This window comes from Oxyura jamaicensis, chromosome 17, assembly GCF_011077185.1.
Source record: "Oxyura jamaicensis isolate SHBP4307 breed ruddy duck chromosome 17, BPBGC_Ojam_1.0, whole genome shotgun sequence".
Lineage (NCBI taxonomy): Eukaryota > Metazoa > Chordata > Aves > Anseriformes > Anatidae > Oxyura > Oxyura jamaicensis.
Genome location: NC_048909.1, coordinates 7,279,908 through 7,295,971, shown reverse-complemented (window position 1 = coordinate 7,295,971; position 16,064 = coordinate 7,279,908). Strand labels below are relative to the sequence as shown.

The following is a 16,064-nucleotide window of genomic DNA, read 5'->3' as shown; positions in this document are numbered from 1 at the left end:
TAAGGAGAAGGCTTGCAAAACTTTTGAGAGATATTTTATTATCATTATTATTACTATAAGCATGTTTGCTCAGTTACTAGAGAAGCTAGACAAAATTGTTTTGTGATAAGCACCATATATGCCTTTAGATTTTTATTTGAATTTTAGTAGCATTCAGAGGTCTCAGGCGTGATACTGAATCTGTTAAACCAGGAACTCTTAGCTGCAAAAAATGAACTTCATTTTTTTAGGCAAGGGGATTCTAAAACTAAGGGTTCTGTTTTGGGGCTGATGCTTCTGTTCACCATGAGCAAAATATGGTATCATTTACTTAATTCTCATTAATTAATGCATTCTTGCTGTTTGTTTGTTAACATCAAAGCAGTCTAATGCTCTGAAAAGAAAGCTCCAGTCACCGCATGGAAATCCACCTTCGAAACGTAAGCCACCGATAAATGCCTTCAAGAAATGTGCTACAGAAACCAACGTCAGGGAAAAGGGAAGCTTGTTACAAAAATCTCTTCCTAAGAAGCAGTTGACTGACAACCAAAATGAAAGCCAGAAAAGCAAACCTTTCGTTAAGACATCAAGCCTGTTTAGAAACAACCCTGATATCCCAAAAATTCAGAGGTATTTTACACAAAGGGGAGGGGGGGAAAAATCAATGCCTTGAAATTCAGTGTCTTGAATTCTAGCCCTTGCTTGGGCAAAGTAATTGCTTGTCTTTTGGTTTTGCTGCTGTTTACATAGACTACTAATGTATAATTTGTAACCATACCATGTGCTTTGTTTTGTTCTGTTTCCCCTAACTCAGAAAAGCAGTGCAGCAGGTACAAGAAAGTATTTTCACTACAGATTCTTTTAGCCAGTTGGACCTCCATCCACATCTGGTGAGTGGCAGGAAGGCCCTGTGCCTTGGAACATGCTATTTAAGGGGGGTGTTTCTTAGAGGGCTGAGAGATGCACCTTTATTCGTGGTACCGTGAACGGGCTCACCAGTACTTTGATTGTATCATGGTCTCGTAGCTCAGTGTGCTGGCCAGTATCCTCACGCATCCCCAAACACAGAGGCTCAGCACTCTTTGCAGTTTGCATCTGTAATACCAAAACCACAAAAAGCTATTTGGGGGTGCAGTATTTTAGCAAATCCGGTGTTTCACAATGTACCAGCAATGGTATAATTCTGGTAAGCTATTAGAAGTATTCTGAGGACATTGGAACTTTTCCATCCAGCTGCCCTGGACGAGTAATGTAGAGAATAAATATCAGTCTTCTGGTTTTTGCTCTATCTTGTACTATAAAAGTAACCAAAGAGTGTGACCCGTTTACTCCTGTTAATTCTCTCCCTAGATATCCACAATAACCACCGTCCTGAAGATATGTAGTATGACCAAGTAAGTAATTTAGTATAAACACTTGGCACTTCACTAACCTTTAAAGCCAATCATTTATGATCGTTTCATTATACTTAATTGGATTGTGAAGACCACAGTACTTGTTAAGTTGTTCTACTTCCCATTGGGTTTATTTCTTTCAAAATCTGGGCCAAGAAATAACTCGCAAATTACATAGCAAGTCATTGTCATAGCTGGAGATGGAACCTCGGAATCCTAGCTTCTAATTTGGTAGTGGAATCATAAAATCACTTTTTTTTTGATCTGTCATATCTGATGTGTATCTGCAGACTTCCCTTAAAACTCATCTCTACTGATGTAGCTATACAACAGAGGTGAACATGTGGAATTTGGGGTAAACAGTTTTGAAACAGTCAACGTATATTAAAACCTTAAGTTTCTATGCTGTGTTGCATCTGTATTTCCTGACTTGTTTGTTTGTTACACAGCGTTCAGAAGGAAACAATCCCTGTGCTCCTGCAAGGCAAAGATGCTCTAGTGAGATCTCAGACTGGTTCAGGTCAGTTTTTAATTACCAGCTTCCCTTCTTACAGCATTTTAAACTGGATTCCAAATTAAAGAACCAAAACATCATGTTCCCAGTTCAGCTCACAAGAGTGACAGGCTCAGAACCCTGGCGTGGGACTGCCATGGCACAGACAGATGCTGTGCAAACTTCTGTGACAACCCGGTGCTGGGACTGAATGTTGATGTGCAGCTGCCAGCCATTGCACATGGGCCTGTTCCAAGGCTCGTGCTGGGGATGCAGGGCCAGGAGGCCAGTGGAGCTAAGCAGCACACGCTATCATCATACAAACTTACGTGCTTGCTCTACAGTAAACTATGTCTTCATGTCTCATTTTCTTGGGTGGACAGAGCTATTTCTTTAGATGGATCCTAGCTGGGATACCACCACCTCTTCTTTTTAATGTAAACACTCAGTGAACAGTCTGTCAATCTTCCTTTCTGGAAACTTCTTACCTAATTAAAACATTTCCAGACTCTGATTTCAGTTTAAGAATAGCGAGGTGAACGGTACTTAATTTGCAGGGGTACTGCAATTTCCATTTCTTTCTTTTTTTTTTAATGAAGACTCTTCCAATTTTCTCTCTTTTATGAAGGTAAAACTCTTGCCTATGGGATTCCACTTGTGCAGTCTTTACAAGGAATGGAGACCAAAATAAAGGTACCAACTAAGTATATTTGCTCTTGATAATAAGATTAATAAAAAAATAAATTTCAGCTGTTATCTTGTAGTCATCAGCATCTGTCCTTGTTAAAAGGTCAAGCAATCTCTTCTGCTGTATTTGTGAATGTGGCTTAGATGATCCTCCTGTACTGTTGAGATGATTTAAGAACGATGCAAATATTCTTGCATGTAAAATGTTATACGTTCGCCTTTACATCAGAAAAGAGATGGTGGTGCGGTATTGATACTTGAAAGAGTGCTGATTTTTTTAAAAAGGGGTGGGGAGTGCCCCAAACTGTGGTCTACAGGCTTATAGTAAAACCCTTTAGAATTCACTTTGTCAGCTAATAGATCTTAGAAGTGGAAGTGGCCTGTGTATTAGTTCTGCATTCTTCTTAGCAGTCCTCTTGTCTTTGCAGCGGAGCGATGGGCCTTACGCGCTTATATTAGTACCAACAAGAGAGGTAGGTGGCCCTTTTTCTTTCAGTTTTTGTCAGAACCTGATTGTATGAACACTGATTTTTAGTAGATGTGGATCCACCAGGGACTGAAGACCGTCCTAGGAAACATCTTTTTGCCCTGACAGAAAGAGTGCTTGCTCTCTGAATGCATGTGGGCATTTTTGTTTACTGCCATACCGAAATAAGTCAGCAGACTTCTCTTAAGGTTTCCCCACGCAGCGAGATCTCATCTGGGAGGACTGGAGAAACTCTAGCTCAGTGCATGGGGGGAGGAAGCTTAACTAGTTCATACAGCGGGAGTAACTAAAACCAAGGAAATCAGCTTTGCAAGTGTGTAGGTTTATACAAACGCTTCACTTATAAAGCCCTCTTTTCAAATCCATAAGTGAATACTGAAGATGAGGCTACCAAGAGCTGGTTTCTCCACAGAACTCTTTGATTTGTGTTATTTGCAATTGCAAAAGCAATTTCAGAGGAGGGTATCAACCTTGTCTGTGTGTGTCAAATACTAATAACATCAATGTAGAGAATTGATTGCAGGTATCTAGTTTGGGGCACAGCGTTTCATGCATCCTGCAGTGCTGCAGTATCTCAGCTCGGTTCCGTGGAAGGAGGAAGCTCTGAAGCTATTTAAAATTTTTACAGCAGGAAACTCAGTGCCTTGCTGGGATGCTGGGCGAATACTAAGCATGTAGGAAACTGTTCGTAAGCTTGTTTAAAGAGCTGCCAATGAGTGCACTTATCAAGATACCTTGTAATTACAGGTGGTTTTACTTTTCTTCCCGTTGGAGGTAATAGGCTTTCTTGAGAGCTTGGCAAATAGTACATAACGTGTAGTCAGAGCAATTAAAATAGTTTTACTCCCGTAACTAAGCCCTGGTCACCTACTCATGTTCCATAAATGAGGCAGGGTGGCACCAATGCCTTTCTCAAGCCTTCCTCATTGCCACAGCAGCAATGTCTGTTGGGCAGCACATGAAACCCAACAGCTAAATGTTTCCCACTGACCAGACATTTAGATTTGCAAGCTTTGTGTCTTCCGCCTCTGGTTTGCTGACTGGGAAACGGAGAGGTAGAAAGGTCCAGTGGCATGATCGCTCCGTGGGTCAGGTGAGGGGATAATGTGGCATGCACCGACTGCCAGAAGACGGTGTTTTAACCGCTGGGCTGCATTTCCTTTTCGTAGTGTTTTGTTTGTTGGTTGTATTTTTTTTTTCCTGCAGAAATGGTGCAATTTTCCTTTTTACTTTTCTAGTGGAGCAAAATCTTTTGTGGTTTCAGCATATTTTTTTCCCTGGGGCATTCAAAGAGGCCTGCAGAAGTCTGTATTGTCCTGACAGCTGGCTTGTGGAGTTGAACCAATAGAGGGGTTTTTGAACAGGTCCAAATATAATAAAAGAAGGATTATTTAAGGGACTAAAATAATAGGCAGCTTGTAAAAGAACAGTTAGGGACATATTTAGGATTCTGACAATATATGGAACAGACATCTTACAGATTTTTGAGGCAAAAAGGAGATTGCTGTCCGTTAGTAGGCTTTCTCAGAACTCACTTTCTTGTGTTGAATTCCACAGCTTGCAATCCAGAGTTTTGATACAGTTCAGAAACTACTCAAGGTAAGAATTCATTTTTTTTTTCCCTTTGAGCCTCTTGCTGTAAGATGCTAAGCAACTCCAGTTCCTGGGGGTTCAACTGGGTGCTGAAGGAAATCCAGCATCTGTCAAGATCTATGGTCCTGAAAGATGAATCTGTCTGCCCAAGTGTGATTTTCTCTGCGGCATGTTTTAAACTATTAAATGAACAATAAGCTGATTAATTCTGGCAGCTTAGCTACATAAGTTTTCAAAAACAAGTGTAGTTGATCTTCATGTTTTGTTCTTAGAAATAGCTGCCATCATTTCAAAGTGAAAACTCTCACGATGCCAAGTGCCATTTTAATGAAACTGTTACTAGGCAGATGAATTTCAGATGGAGATTGGGATTTAGGTGAACTGCTTAGCCAGTTGAATGGCTGGAGAAATTAAAAGGCTTTCAAAAGTCACTACATGAGAATATATTACTTTTATCTGAGGCAGAGTATCTTAGCATGGGACTAGAAGGTGTCTAAATGGTTTGTCTGATCCATCTTCCCACTCCATCTTCTGTTGTTCTTTGAAATAATAAGGCACTTTCCAATTCTTTGTAGTGCTGGAATTATCAAGTAAAATGTTATTGTGTCGTGGTGAGATTTAAAGTACTTGAGTCTTACACTTGAGTGTTAGAAGTTCTGAGTGGACTCTCGATGTGGAACTCCCATCTGTTAATATTGAGCAATAGTATTCTGTCAAGACCTCGAGCAATTGAAGGTGATCATCAAAGACTGAAGTCTGGATTGCTCCACACCCTTTAATTTTTCTCTTTGTTACCCGTAAATGTGCAGCAACCATCAATTGTTACAGTGACCCAAAAGAGAGTATTTGGATCCTGGTCTGACTGGAGAGTGTAATTTGCTTGTGTAATTACTGAGGGAGAAAAAGGCTAGTTGAGCTCTTCTTGATGCAATTACTGTGATGCCAACTGCTGAGATTATATTGTATGGATCTTGCTAAGACAACTTTCTTATTTCAAACCTGTCCAAGGAGCACTTTTTGTTAGAAACTGTTTTGTTGGAGTATTTTTGGCAAGCGGTGACCCGTGCAAACTTAAGCCTATTTACCAGTCACACGTTCGTGCAATCCTTACAAGCTGTGCTCTGCGTCTGTCCTGCATTTCTTGTCAAGTGAGGCGATGACAGTCCTGTGCTTTGATTATCTCCCCTGTAAATATCGGGCAATATTGGACTCCGTGAAGTCAGGCCTCATTAAAGTAAACGGCAAAAACTCCTGCCAGTGTCAATGAGACTGATATTTAATGTGCACATGGTGGCTGTGTCTGTAGATCTGTGTATGTATAAACAAACTTTATAGGTCTGGTGTTTTTTTAAAATCTTCCTTGGCCACAGGAGGATACTGCTTAAAGGCGAGATGAAGGAATAGCGTTGTGGCTTGTCTTTGAACATTTGGGTCACATGGGGAGAAGGGAAAGAAATATTATTATGTGAGTGGAAGCGGTGCAAAAGTGATTGCATTTCTATTTTCTAGACAATGTGGGAAGCAAGTTACATGCCTAGAACCAGAGGTGCTATTGATATTTATCTGTGGGTGAGAAAGGGCATGTAGGCTGTATCTGTTAGATCAAATCAGGCACGCACTGCTGTCAGCTCCGGTCTTTTCTCTTTTTGCCAAGAAAAATCATTTGTTGGATTAGGCTCTGTCTATTTATTAAGAAGAATCTCTGTTGGTCTTGCTTTTCCTTTCTGTAGCCGTTTACGTGGATTGTGCCTGGAGTGCTAATGGGAGGAGAAAAGAGAAAATCAGAAAAAGCCAGGTACGAAACCAACTTCTTAAATTGTATTTTGGGTTCTTCTGCTCTACAGCCTTTTCCTCTGCTACTCTTCTTTAGAGTGCTTTTCTTAGTGGGAGAGAGGATTGAGAGTTTGGATCAAGCTGTGATCCCCCTGGATCTTACACAGATACAGTGACTGGGTCAGCAGGAAGTATTCACTTTCCTCAGTTGGATCTATTTCTAAAATGTTGATGAGCCTTCTGAGATGATGATCTCTTGTGTCAGTATTTTTTCTTTTCTGACAAACACCTGTATTTGCTTATCTCCAAGTGCTGTCTACAGTATTTGGTATGGGGGAAATTGCTTTCTGGAGAAGAGATTTCCTGGTGTTAAAAATCTTTCTTTTCCCTTTTCAAAAATTGAATTGTAAGCCAGTAAACCAAAACGGAATTTTAATTTGTCTGTGTATAAGCATACACAAAAAGAAGTTTACTCTATGCAGTAAAAAGTACTCAATTAGAAAAGAAAACTTGGCTTGCATGCTTTATTTTTTTTTAAATATTATTAATCTTTCTTTCCACCTTGTCTGTATCGCTGAGTATGCCACTGTGAATATCAGAGATGATTAAGGGTATAATTTGGCTGTGGATGAAATTTCAGTTTTAATCAATGAGGAAGTACCATTCCTGCTAATTTTACGATGTCCGGGATTTTTTTTGCTGTAGGTTCCAGCTCCTCATTCTGGTTTCCTATTCCACAGTCACTTGTAACCTGTGTGGTTTTTTTTTTCTTTTTTCTTTTTTTTTTTTTTAATCAGATTACGTAAGGGGATAAATATCCTTATTTCAACTCCTGGTCGACTGGTTGATCACATCAGGTCCACAGAATGTATTCATTTCCGTCACACTCAGTGGCTGATCATCGATGAAGCAGACAGGTAAACTTCCAGGTGTTCAGATACAGAAAAGAATAAAGATACCCTCTGCATCTACATTAGATAACACATTTAAAAGAAAAATGATGTTCTTAAGCCATTCAGAGTTAGTGGCCTCAGCTAAGCCGCAGGTAGATGTCTGAGGTTAAGCAGAAATATCCCCTTTGGACAGATTTTTCTACAATTATTCAATTGCAGAGGTTCGCTGTGTATTCTGACGTGTCTTAACCTGGCAAAAGTTGAACATAAAGCTAGATGAGCCAAAGATCTGATCAGCTCTAGCACTTCTGCTATTCTTAATTGGCTTATGTAGCCTTAAGACTTTCAACTCATTCCTTACAGCATCTTTCATCATTTCTGTTGTTTTTGTAGGATCCTGGACCTGGGCTTTGAAAAAGATGTGACTGTGATACTCAATGCTTTAAATGCTGAGAAAGAGACACGTCAGAATGTCCTGCTTTCAGCCACACTCACAGAAGGTAAGTTATAGATGTGTTGTGTCTCTTTTAGCTGAAAAATTCACAGGGAATTGTGAAATAGCATGTTGAGATTTATTATATTATGTCCCAAAACGAGGCCCTTTGCAGAAGTCGAATAATACCTTATGATTTTGCTGGGTTTATGACACTTCTTCATTAATGGAATTTCTGTCAGTGTATATACTTGCATAGTCCTTACATATGTCACACACACAGCAAAGTCACCATGAACCTGGGAAGCACTGTTTTTGTTTGGTGTTTGTTTTTTTTCCCTTACAGATGCAGAATTAAGGCAGGCCAGGACAGCTGCTGTGTGATTTGCTCAGTATTGTACAAGAAGTCAATTGCTGAGGCAGGAGTTGAGCCAGGCCTAGTGACTCTTAGACTCTTTATAGAGCGGAGATCTGTTGTGTTTTTCCACACACATCATTAAAAAATGGAACTGCCAAATGCTGTCTATCTGGATGAGACATTTATATAATGTAAAATAACACAATTGGCTGAAGTAAGGCTTGTGACACTTTTGGTGGAGTCTGCAGCGACTAAGCCCAGCTGAGCCCTGAAAAGTCTGTAGTTTGTAGAAGAGTTCTCTCAGTGTTGGAAGCATGGCTCACAAATTCCTTGTTTTTTCACAGGAATTGCATTAGCTGTTCTGTATGTGAATATATCACCACCCTCTCCAGAAGCTCCCCGGGTTGGGCCTCATGTGTCTCATTTTCTGTGGTTTAGGTGTGACACGGCTGGCTGATATCAGTTTGAATGATCCCGTCAGAATTTCCATAGCAGATGAAATCCAGAAGCGTCTCAAACCAGCGTTACAAGCAGATAAAGAAGCCAGGAGTCCATCAAGCTGTATGGACCAGGAAAACTTTGCTGTTCCAGAGAAACTCAAGCAGTATGTCATGATGGTCCCTGGCAAATTGAGGCTTGTCACATTAGCAGCTTTTATCCTTGAGAAATGCAAGGTGAGACTCTGCTTGCATTTATATTACTAAGTAGCCCTTTGCACTTTTTCGCTCCTACATCTCTTACTCTGTCAAGGATAGCCTGGATTAGATCTAAAGCTTTGAAGTGCATCTAGCGTAGAGGGAGCCACAAGAGAGCTGAGGTGTTCTTGCATCTTTCATGCTGACAGTGAGATAACTGCAGCATGTTCTTGTACTGCTTCTGTGGTGTCAAACTTCTTAATATATCCCGTTCCTGGATAATTGTATCTACAGAAGCAGAAGTCACAGAAGTATCATGAGATCAGGGAACTGGGAGAAGCCTGTGGGAAATGGACACATGCTTTTTTTTTTGTTTCCTTGCAGTTTGAAAAGCGACATAAGATGATCATCTTTTTCTCCAGCTGTGAACAAGTGGAATTCCACTACGATCTCCTTCTAAATGTCCTTTCAGGAGGGCTAGAGTGTGAACAACCTAAACATTCATCTGTCTCCTCTGTGCACTTAGAGTTCCTGCGACTGCACGGCAACATGGAACAGGAAGTAAGCACTATCAAAATGTCACGATGCCCGGTTTTGTTCCTTACTCTCTATGATTTATTTTGTTGTTATTTTGGGGCGGAGGGCAGAAGAGAGGACAGAGAGTCATTTCACCTCTGGGGGCCTCATTCTTCCATCTGCTAATGAGAATAAGAATATTGTCCTACTTCTGGAAAGTACTTTGGTAGCTATATCTGAAAAACACAGCTGAAGAGGCAAGAGGTGTTATTTCAGCAGGCTGAGGCAGCCGTTCAGTATTCCCAGTGGGCACGCTTAAACCATTTATGTATCCATGGTTCCCTCTCATGCAGTCAAGAAAGGCTTTTAATGCCAGAGGCAAACCTCATCCCAGCCCCAAAATGTTACTACCCAACAAGCTGACCCGATTGGCTTTAAAGAACGGTGTCTTGACAGCCTGCTCTTTTCCCTGGGATGGAATAATAGCAATATAATGGTGACTACCCCATAATAAGTCTAGGTTTTAGCAGAGTGGGCTGGGATGGTGAGCTTGGAGTTTGCTGCTGGGAGAACAGCGTCGAGTAAGCTGTCACTGCAGCGTTTCTCTCAGTAGCTGAGGGAGCTCCCTGGAAAGTTCAGCCCCAGATCCTGCCCTTGGTCTGTGAAGGAGAGAGTTGCTGTTTCACTCTCGAGCTGCACAGCAGAGATGGTAAATGAATAGATCTCTTCTGAGGAAGCAAGAGGTGAAGAGCCATTGTTTTTCTCACTCATTCCCATCCTGTGGAGACCAGAAACATGTGCTTTGCTGTCCCTGCATTCTGGCCTTTCCTCAACCTGCCTGCCTGAGTGAGCGAGCAGGCCTGGTCTGGCCCAACTCTACCCTGACCAGCTGTTAAGGCAACAGAACACCACTAAGTAGCTGGCACCAGGGGAAGGGTTTTGCCTTTTTAGTACCCAGTGTGTAATTAGTGCTTGATGTCTTCAAATTAAGAGCATTAATGGAGCTAAATTGTGGATCCCATATGGTACTGCTGAGCACGGCTGCTGTCATTGTCAACAAGATACAGCGTGCTCTCTTCTTTAATTTTTGTCAGCAGAGGGTTCAGTGTGTCGGCAAGGCCCAAGTTTCCCTTCTTTCCTAGAACAATACGTCTAGCTGGGAGTCAAGTCCATCAGGTTTCTCTGTCATCAACGTAGCGGGCTTTTCACTTAACCTCTAGCTAGAACTCTGAGGAGGAAGGCTTGGAACATGGAGACAAGGACATTTTGGCAGGAGGAGGAAAAAGGGCCAGGAAGGAGACGGGGATCGTGTGTCAGAGGCCACAGACAGTCTGAGCTCTGAAAAGGACAAGAACAAACGGAGTAAAATCAAGGAAGTGTGAGTGGCTGTAGGTGGATGGGTTTTACTGGCGAATGCTGAGACCAAATGCTACTGAGGCCTTTGGTTGCTGGTGCTCAGAGGTGGTGTAGTGTGATAGCAAATGTGGTTGTATCGCCATGTGGGACCACTTGAACGAGGCATAGTTGTTTAACTGTTACACTAGATGCTTTGCTTTAGGGTTGATTGTTATGTGTACACACTTTTAATTTTTCTGTTTTAATCCTCTAGGAAAGAACAGAGGTGTTCCAGGAGTTCCTAAAATCCAAGACCGGCATCTTGCTTTGCACTGTAAGTAACTTAGAGTCCCTCTGCAGCTCCATGATAATGGGCCCGCCTGGTACCTAATGGTAGAGCAGAGAACTTGGCACTGAGCTGTAATTCCAGCTCGCTGTCTGACCTTGAGGAAAGTCGTCTCCTTTTTCTGCATTTCACGTTAAATAAGGACTGTTGCCCTCTTTGCAAACTATTGTGTGATCTTTTGCTGTAAGGCACCACAAGCAGAAAAAGTATCACACACAAGAGCCTCTACGTGTTTTGCATGGCCTTATGTTTCTGCAAAAATCCGTTCATTTGAAGCTGGAACCTTGCCCTCTCTTGTGCAGTCAATAGAAAGCAATCCTAATTTGTAGCATGCCCCGTAACTGCCAGGTAAATTGGATGCAATGTAATATTTCCCATCTTAATGACTACCCCAAGGTTAAAAACAAAAACCTGCGGGGATGGAAGGGAAGCCCAACCAGAGAACGGTGTCATTAGAAATGCACACGCTCTGCTGCTCTCCATGCTTTGCCCTTCAAGCTTCCTTCAAGGGTGCTGACGGAGACGTTCTTGTCCTCTACTGAAGTTTGCTGGCACCCTTGTGTTGTGGTGGCACCTTCCACTTCTCGTTTCTGACCTGTCGGTGCCACAGCTAGCCTGCTGCAGTGGTGCAGAAGGCTGCACGATTTGCTCTCTAATAGTGGCAGCTGTTGATCTGAAAATGTGTGAATCTTGGCGATTTCTACCCACCGCAAACTTGTAAATTACAGCGATCGGGAGTAATTAGAGCTGAGAAAACCTCTCTAGCTCTGAAATGACTCCTGTTCTTGCAGCACATTGTTCTTAAAGGAAACTAGTTGCATTTTTTTCCAGAAACCGGGGGCTGAATTTCGTCTCAATTTGATGCCCACAGTATGAACTGGGACGGCCATGTATATAGGAGTGTTTGACGTAGCATTGCCAATTTACATATTGTATCACCTGTGAAAATGTACTTTGTGCCTTCTTGTCTTGGTCCTGCTTGTGTGTACGGACTTTACAATGATTTGATCAAGGTCAAAATGTATCTTTGCAATGCATGAGCGTGACTATAATTTGGTTTCCCTGTGTACGGAGATAATCCTTCAGTGTCTCAGTCGAGGAGAGTAGCAAAGCTTAGTCATTCACTGGTGCAGATGAAGTATTTTGAAGATAAAAAGTGTCTGATAAATGCTGAATGCCAAACAGGTAAACTTTGTTATCCTTCACACACGTTCTGTCTATAACTGAGAAATTTCAGGGGCATCTCTTGTTACTGAAATTTCACTCAGTATCTTTCTAAACCCATTAAATTGCTCAGTTTTAGACAAAGATAAAATAGAATCATCGTGATCACTCCTGTGTCTTTCATTAGGATACCAGTTCCGGGGTGAGGCAATTTGGAGGGGAGATGCAGCCTGTAGCAGGAAAAATGTGACAGGGTAGGAAGAAAGAGAAGTTAGTTAAATCCCGGTGGACGGGATTCCCCTCTTGAGACACGAGATGTGGCGTGATTTCCTGCCGTGCCACAGACTCCGTACGAGTGGATGTGGAATTGTGATGACAAGGCAAGTAGTTGCATCAGCTGAGCAGCGATAGCTGTGTGTTTGCTCCTGACCTGCCACAAAAGGGAGGTAATGCGAATTGGCCTTGCTCGCAGCGAGGAGAGTAGTGTAAGGCGATGCATTTAGCGTAATCCTACTTCATTGCAGACTGAGCTATTTTGCATTTATTGCAAGGCAGGGATGCAAATCCCGACAGTTACAGTTACTGTGGCTCAGCTGGCACATGGTTAGCACGTTAAGCGCAGGAAGTTGTATGTCTAAGTCCAAAATCTCTGCGCTTCAGCTCCCCATCTGTAAAATGGGGATAGCAGCGCTGGTCTACCTTACAGAGATGTCGGGAGGACAAATGCATTGAAAGCAGGAGGTGGCCTGTTACCACAGTAATGGGGACCATATGGACACCTTAATATAGAGATACACTTTGCACTAGTCCCACATTACAGGTGCCTCCCCAACGCAGATGTCCAAAGGGCAGCCAGGCACTGTGACCACCTCCTGCCTCCGAGGGCATTGCTTTTTTCTGACGCTTTTTTTCGTATCAGCAAAAACCTTCTGCGGTAAGATGATTCCGTTCTCTTCGCTGCAAAACAGTGGCTAGTGCCCACAAAATTTTGAAACCTGGCTCACAAAAGAGCAACACAAATAATGTTACCGTCCTTTCCTTGTCCCTTATGCCATGTTCTCCACCCATCTTTCCGCTCTAGTAAGCAATGGGACCTGCTGTTCCTTTTATTAATTTGCTCTATGTCATATGTATATTAGTGTATTGTATAAAATATTTTTGCAGGCAAAATAAGCTGGCAGGCAAGAAAATAAAGAAGGGCTGTGTATCTCAGAGGGTCTCGTCCAGATTTCTCTCTCCTTCGCTGAAGTTCTTTGCGGCTTCCTTTGGGATGTGCCTTTTAAACAAGTTCATCTCTTCCAGGGAGAGAGGAAAGATCATTTGGAGATTGTTTGCTGTTTACTCAGTCACGCTAACTCATCTTGCCAGTTTTCTGGCGGCCCCAGCCAAGAGCTTTCGCCTCTGACAGCTTCTGTGCTCTCTCCTTCCTCCTCTGATTACGCAGCCCAATCTGTCACCCTGCCGACGGGGGTCTCTACCCTGCTGATGGCTTTCCACACTCGGCAGTAATGACTTTTGGCAGGCCGGGAAGGCGCGAGAGCTTCTTCCCCAGCTTGGAGAGCCGTTAGGCCCTCTCTGCCTGTTAGCTAAAGCACTTTGTGAGGTTCTTTGGTAAATAAATGAGTCATTTTAATCCAACTGACAGCCTGGCACCTGAGCAAGCTGCCTTCCATCTGTACTTCTAGGCCTCATGTAGGCAGCCAATTGTCAAGCTCAGGGCCTTCAAGACCTCACCATTGAGTGTCTTTCAAAAGCAACTTTAGCAATTTCCTTTGCCCTAATTAGATTGTGTGCGAGGCCCTTACAAAAGTTTTGTGGCCATTTTGGCTCACATACTCTGCAGCGATGTGCCTCGCTTTCTGCATGATGCTTTTGCCCTCTGCTCCCTCACACCTCTGTGCCTCACCACCCCCTTCCAGGCCACAAGGACAGGATGGTGACACCAGTTTTCAGGAGCAGAGATTTCAGTGTTTCTGCAGGTCCTCAGGTAGATCGGGCTGTGATACTGGGCCATTCTGTGACTTGCAGTTGGGGTCAGGCCAGGAACGTGGTGAAGGCTTCAGATTGTTGTTTGGTTGGCATCTGGGTTTTCTTTAACATCGCACTGCAGTGGCTTCTTTGTGCTCCTGCGAGACGGTCACTTAATTCTCCTTCCCACCATCCACTGAGAGGAATCAGCGGTGATGTGCTGAGGTGTCGTATTCTTGATTTCCCTTTCATTATGTAAGGTCATGTGTGGAAGGGGGAATGCTGTCTGGGGCAGAGGAAAAGGAGGGAGGGTAGTAAATTGGAAATCCGTTGGGCTTCCTGAAAGAGTGCTGGCAGCAGGTTAGTGCTTCTGCGTAGGGAGTAAATGTAGCGCTAGCAAAACTGGATAATTGTTGCTTGAGCTGTGTTCTGTTTCCCGGCATGGTGACCCAAAAGGATTTTTCTAAAGATCTGAGAAGCAAGAAGCTCTTGGGCTCTGCCAGCAGAGGAAGGCAAATCAGCTCAAACTTTTTATCCTAATTCTACCTTGCTGCTGCCTACCAGGGTCTTTGAGGAAAAGGAGCTACAGGAGACGCAGGTGGACTGATACCGAGGAATCTTTGAGAGTTTGCAAAACACTCCAATTACCAGTAAATCCCAAGATACTTCTGAAAGAAAGCCAAGCTAAACCCCAAGAGAATAGCTGCTGATATATGTCAGTAACAGCTGAATGGAGTTGGTGGCATTGTGAAAGCAGAAGTGAATACAAGGCTGGCGATGGGAGAGCCTCCTCCTGAAATGTTGTCCCTGGCTTCTAATGTTTTTGGTTAACCTTTCAACTTCCCTGCTTCCCTTGGCGACTGTACTTGGGAGTAGTGCTGTCTGTGGCAGTGGTTTCACAGCCAGAGGTATTAGGAAAAGTTACCTTAGAAGAGGAGGGAAATAGTCCTGATGGGTGAGGGATGGCCCCTTCCCCTCCCTGTGCTGGAGATGCCTGCTTGTGACCACAGGGACAGCTTGGCTACCTGCGTATTTTGGGTGAGCTCACCCTGTCCCAAGGTCAGAGCCCTCTGATCAGCCCTGCTTAGACTGCTCGCTGTGAGAAAGAGCACGGTGTAGGAAAAAGACCAAAGACTTGTCAGCGTGGAAGCACACAACAGAACCAGCAAAAGCAGAATCAGGCATCAGCACTCCTGTCTGATTGTGCTGAAGAGTGTTTAATCTTGTTATCCTGGTAACTGCTGTACACGTTCCCCGACTTCTCTAGATTTATTTTCTCCAACCTCCTTTAAGTGGCTTTTGGTACATCTGTTCATCTGACTCTGGGAACAAGTCGTTTCTTAATGAACGTGCTGGAGCTAAAGTGTGTATTATTTCAGAGTGGGCGCTGTGCAAAGTCTCCTCTTTTACTGCAGTTGGAGCCACAAAGCAACCTGGCTAGTGCTTATGAGAAGGCCTTTGCTGCCAAAACATCAGCTTCCTAGTCTTTTAACGTGTGTGGGAGTTGCATGAAAACACTTCGGTGGGTGGCTGACACATTTTTAGTACATTAAGCTCCTGCTTACGTTCTTAATATATTCTATTTTGCAACTAGCTAAAAGATACACGTGTTCCAAAACATTTCCTAACAGAGTTAAATCTGCACACCTGCTCTGTTATTGTGCGTGGTGAATGTAAAATCCAAGGAGTATGTGAGGACATTACTAATGAACAGAAAATCAAGAAGGGAGATCGAACCACGTTTGCACTCTCTCTCCATTTTGAACACTATTTAAACTCTCTTTTCTCTTTGAAAGGGTGTATTTTTTGAGCTGCACTGGCTGTGGATAACTAAAGGGTCTCACTCAAGTCCTGCAAGTTGATGCATTTTCTCACCAGCTGGCACATGAAATAACTTGCCTGAGAGTGGCTTCAGACTGTTTTCTTCAGGGCTGAGTTTTGTTTCTCCAAATCAAAGCCAGACTGGTGAAAATCTAAGGGATAGCTGAAGTCCCCTTCCCTCGAGCTGTC

At 43.0% G+C, this 16,064-nt stretch overlaps 1 protein-coding gene across 4 annotated transcripts in view; it reads left to right on the top strand.

Annotated features, from left to right (window-relative positions):
- The window catches only part of DDX31 (DEAD-box helicase 31), a 46,861-nt gene that overhangs the window by 1,446 nt on the left and 29,351 nt on the right, over nt 1-16,064 (top strand). For 2 of the 4 annotated variants that reach the window (XM_035341763.1, XM_035341761.1), the window contains 13 exons: nt 365-609; nt 794-869; nt 1,330-1,373; nt 1,823-1,893; nt 2,495-2,559; nt 2,982-3,026; nt 4,598-4,639; nt 6,364-6,428; nt 7,204-7,323; nt 7,693-7,799; nt 8,529-8,764; nt 9,110-9,286; nt 10,851-10,910. In XM_035341763.1, the coding sequence (XP_035197654.1) occupies nt 365-609; nt 794-869; nt 1,330-1,373; nt 1,823-1,893; nt 2,495-2,559; nt 2,982-3,026; nt 4,598-4,639; nt 6,364-6,428; nt 7,204-7,323; nt 7,693-7,799; nt 8,529-8,764; nt 9,110-9,286; nt 10,851-10,910 (1,353 nt within the window). Of the gene's footprint in view, nt 1-361; nt 610-793; nt 870-1,329; nt 1,374-1,822; nt 1,894-2,494; nt 2,560-2,981; nt 3,027-4,597; nt 4,640-6,363; nt 6,429-7,203; nt 7,324-7,692; nt 7,800-8,528; nt 8,765-9,109; nt 9,287-10,850; nt 10,911-16,064 lie in introns of all 4 variants that reach the window. The other 2 variants (XM_035341762.1, XM_035341760.1) reach the window with 1 other exon arrangement.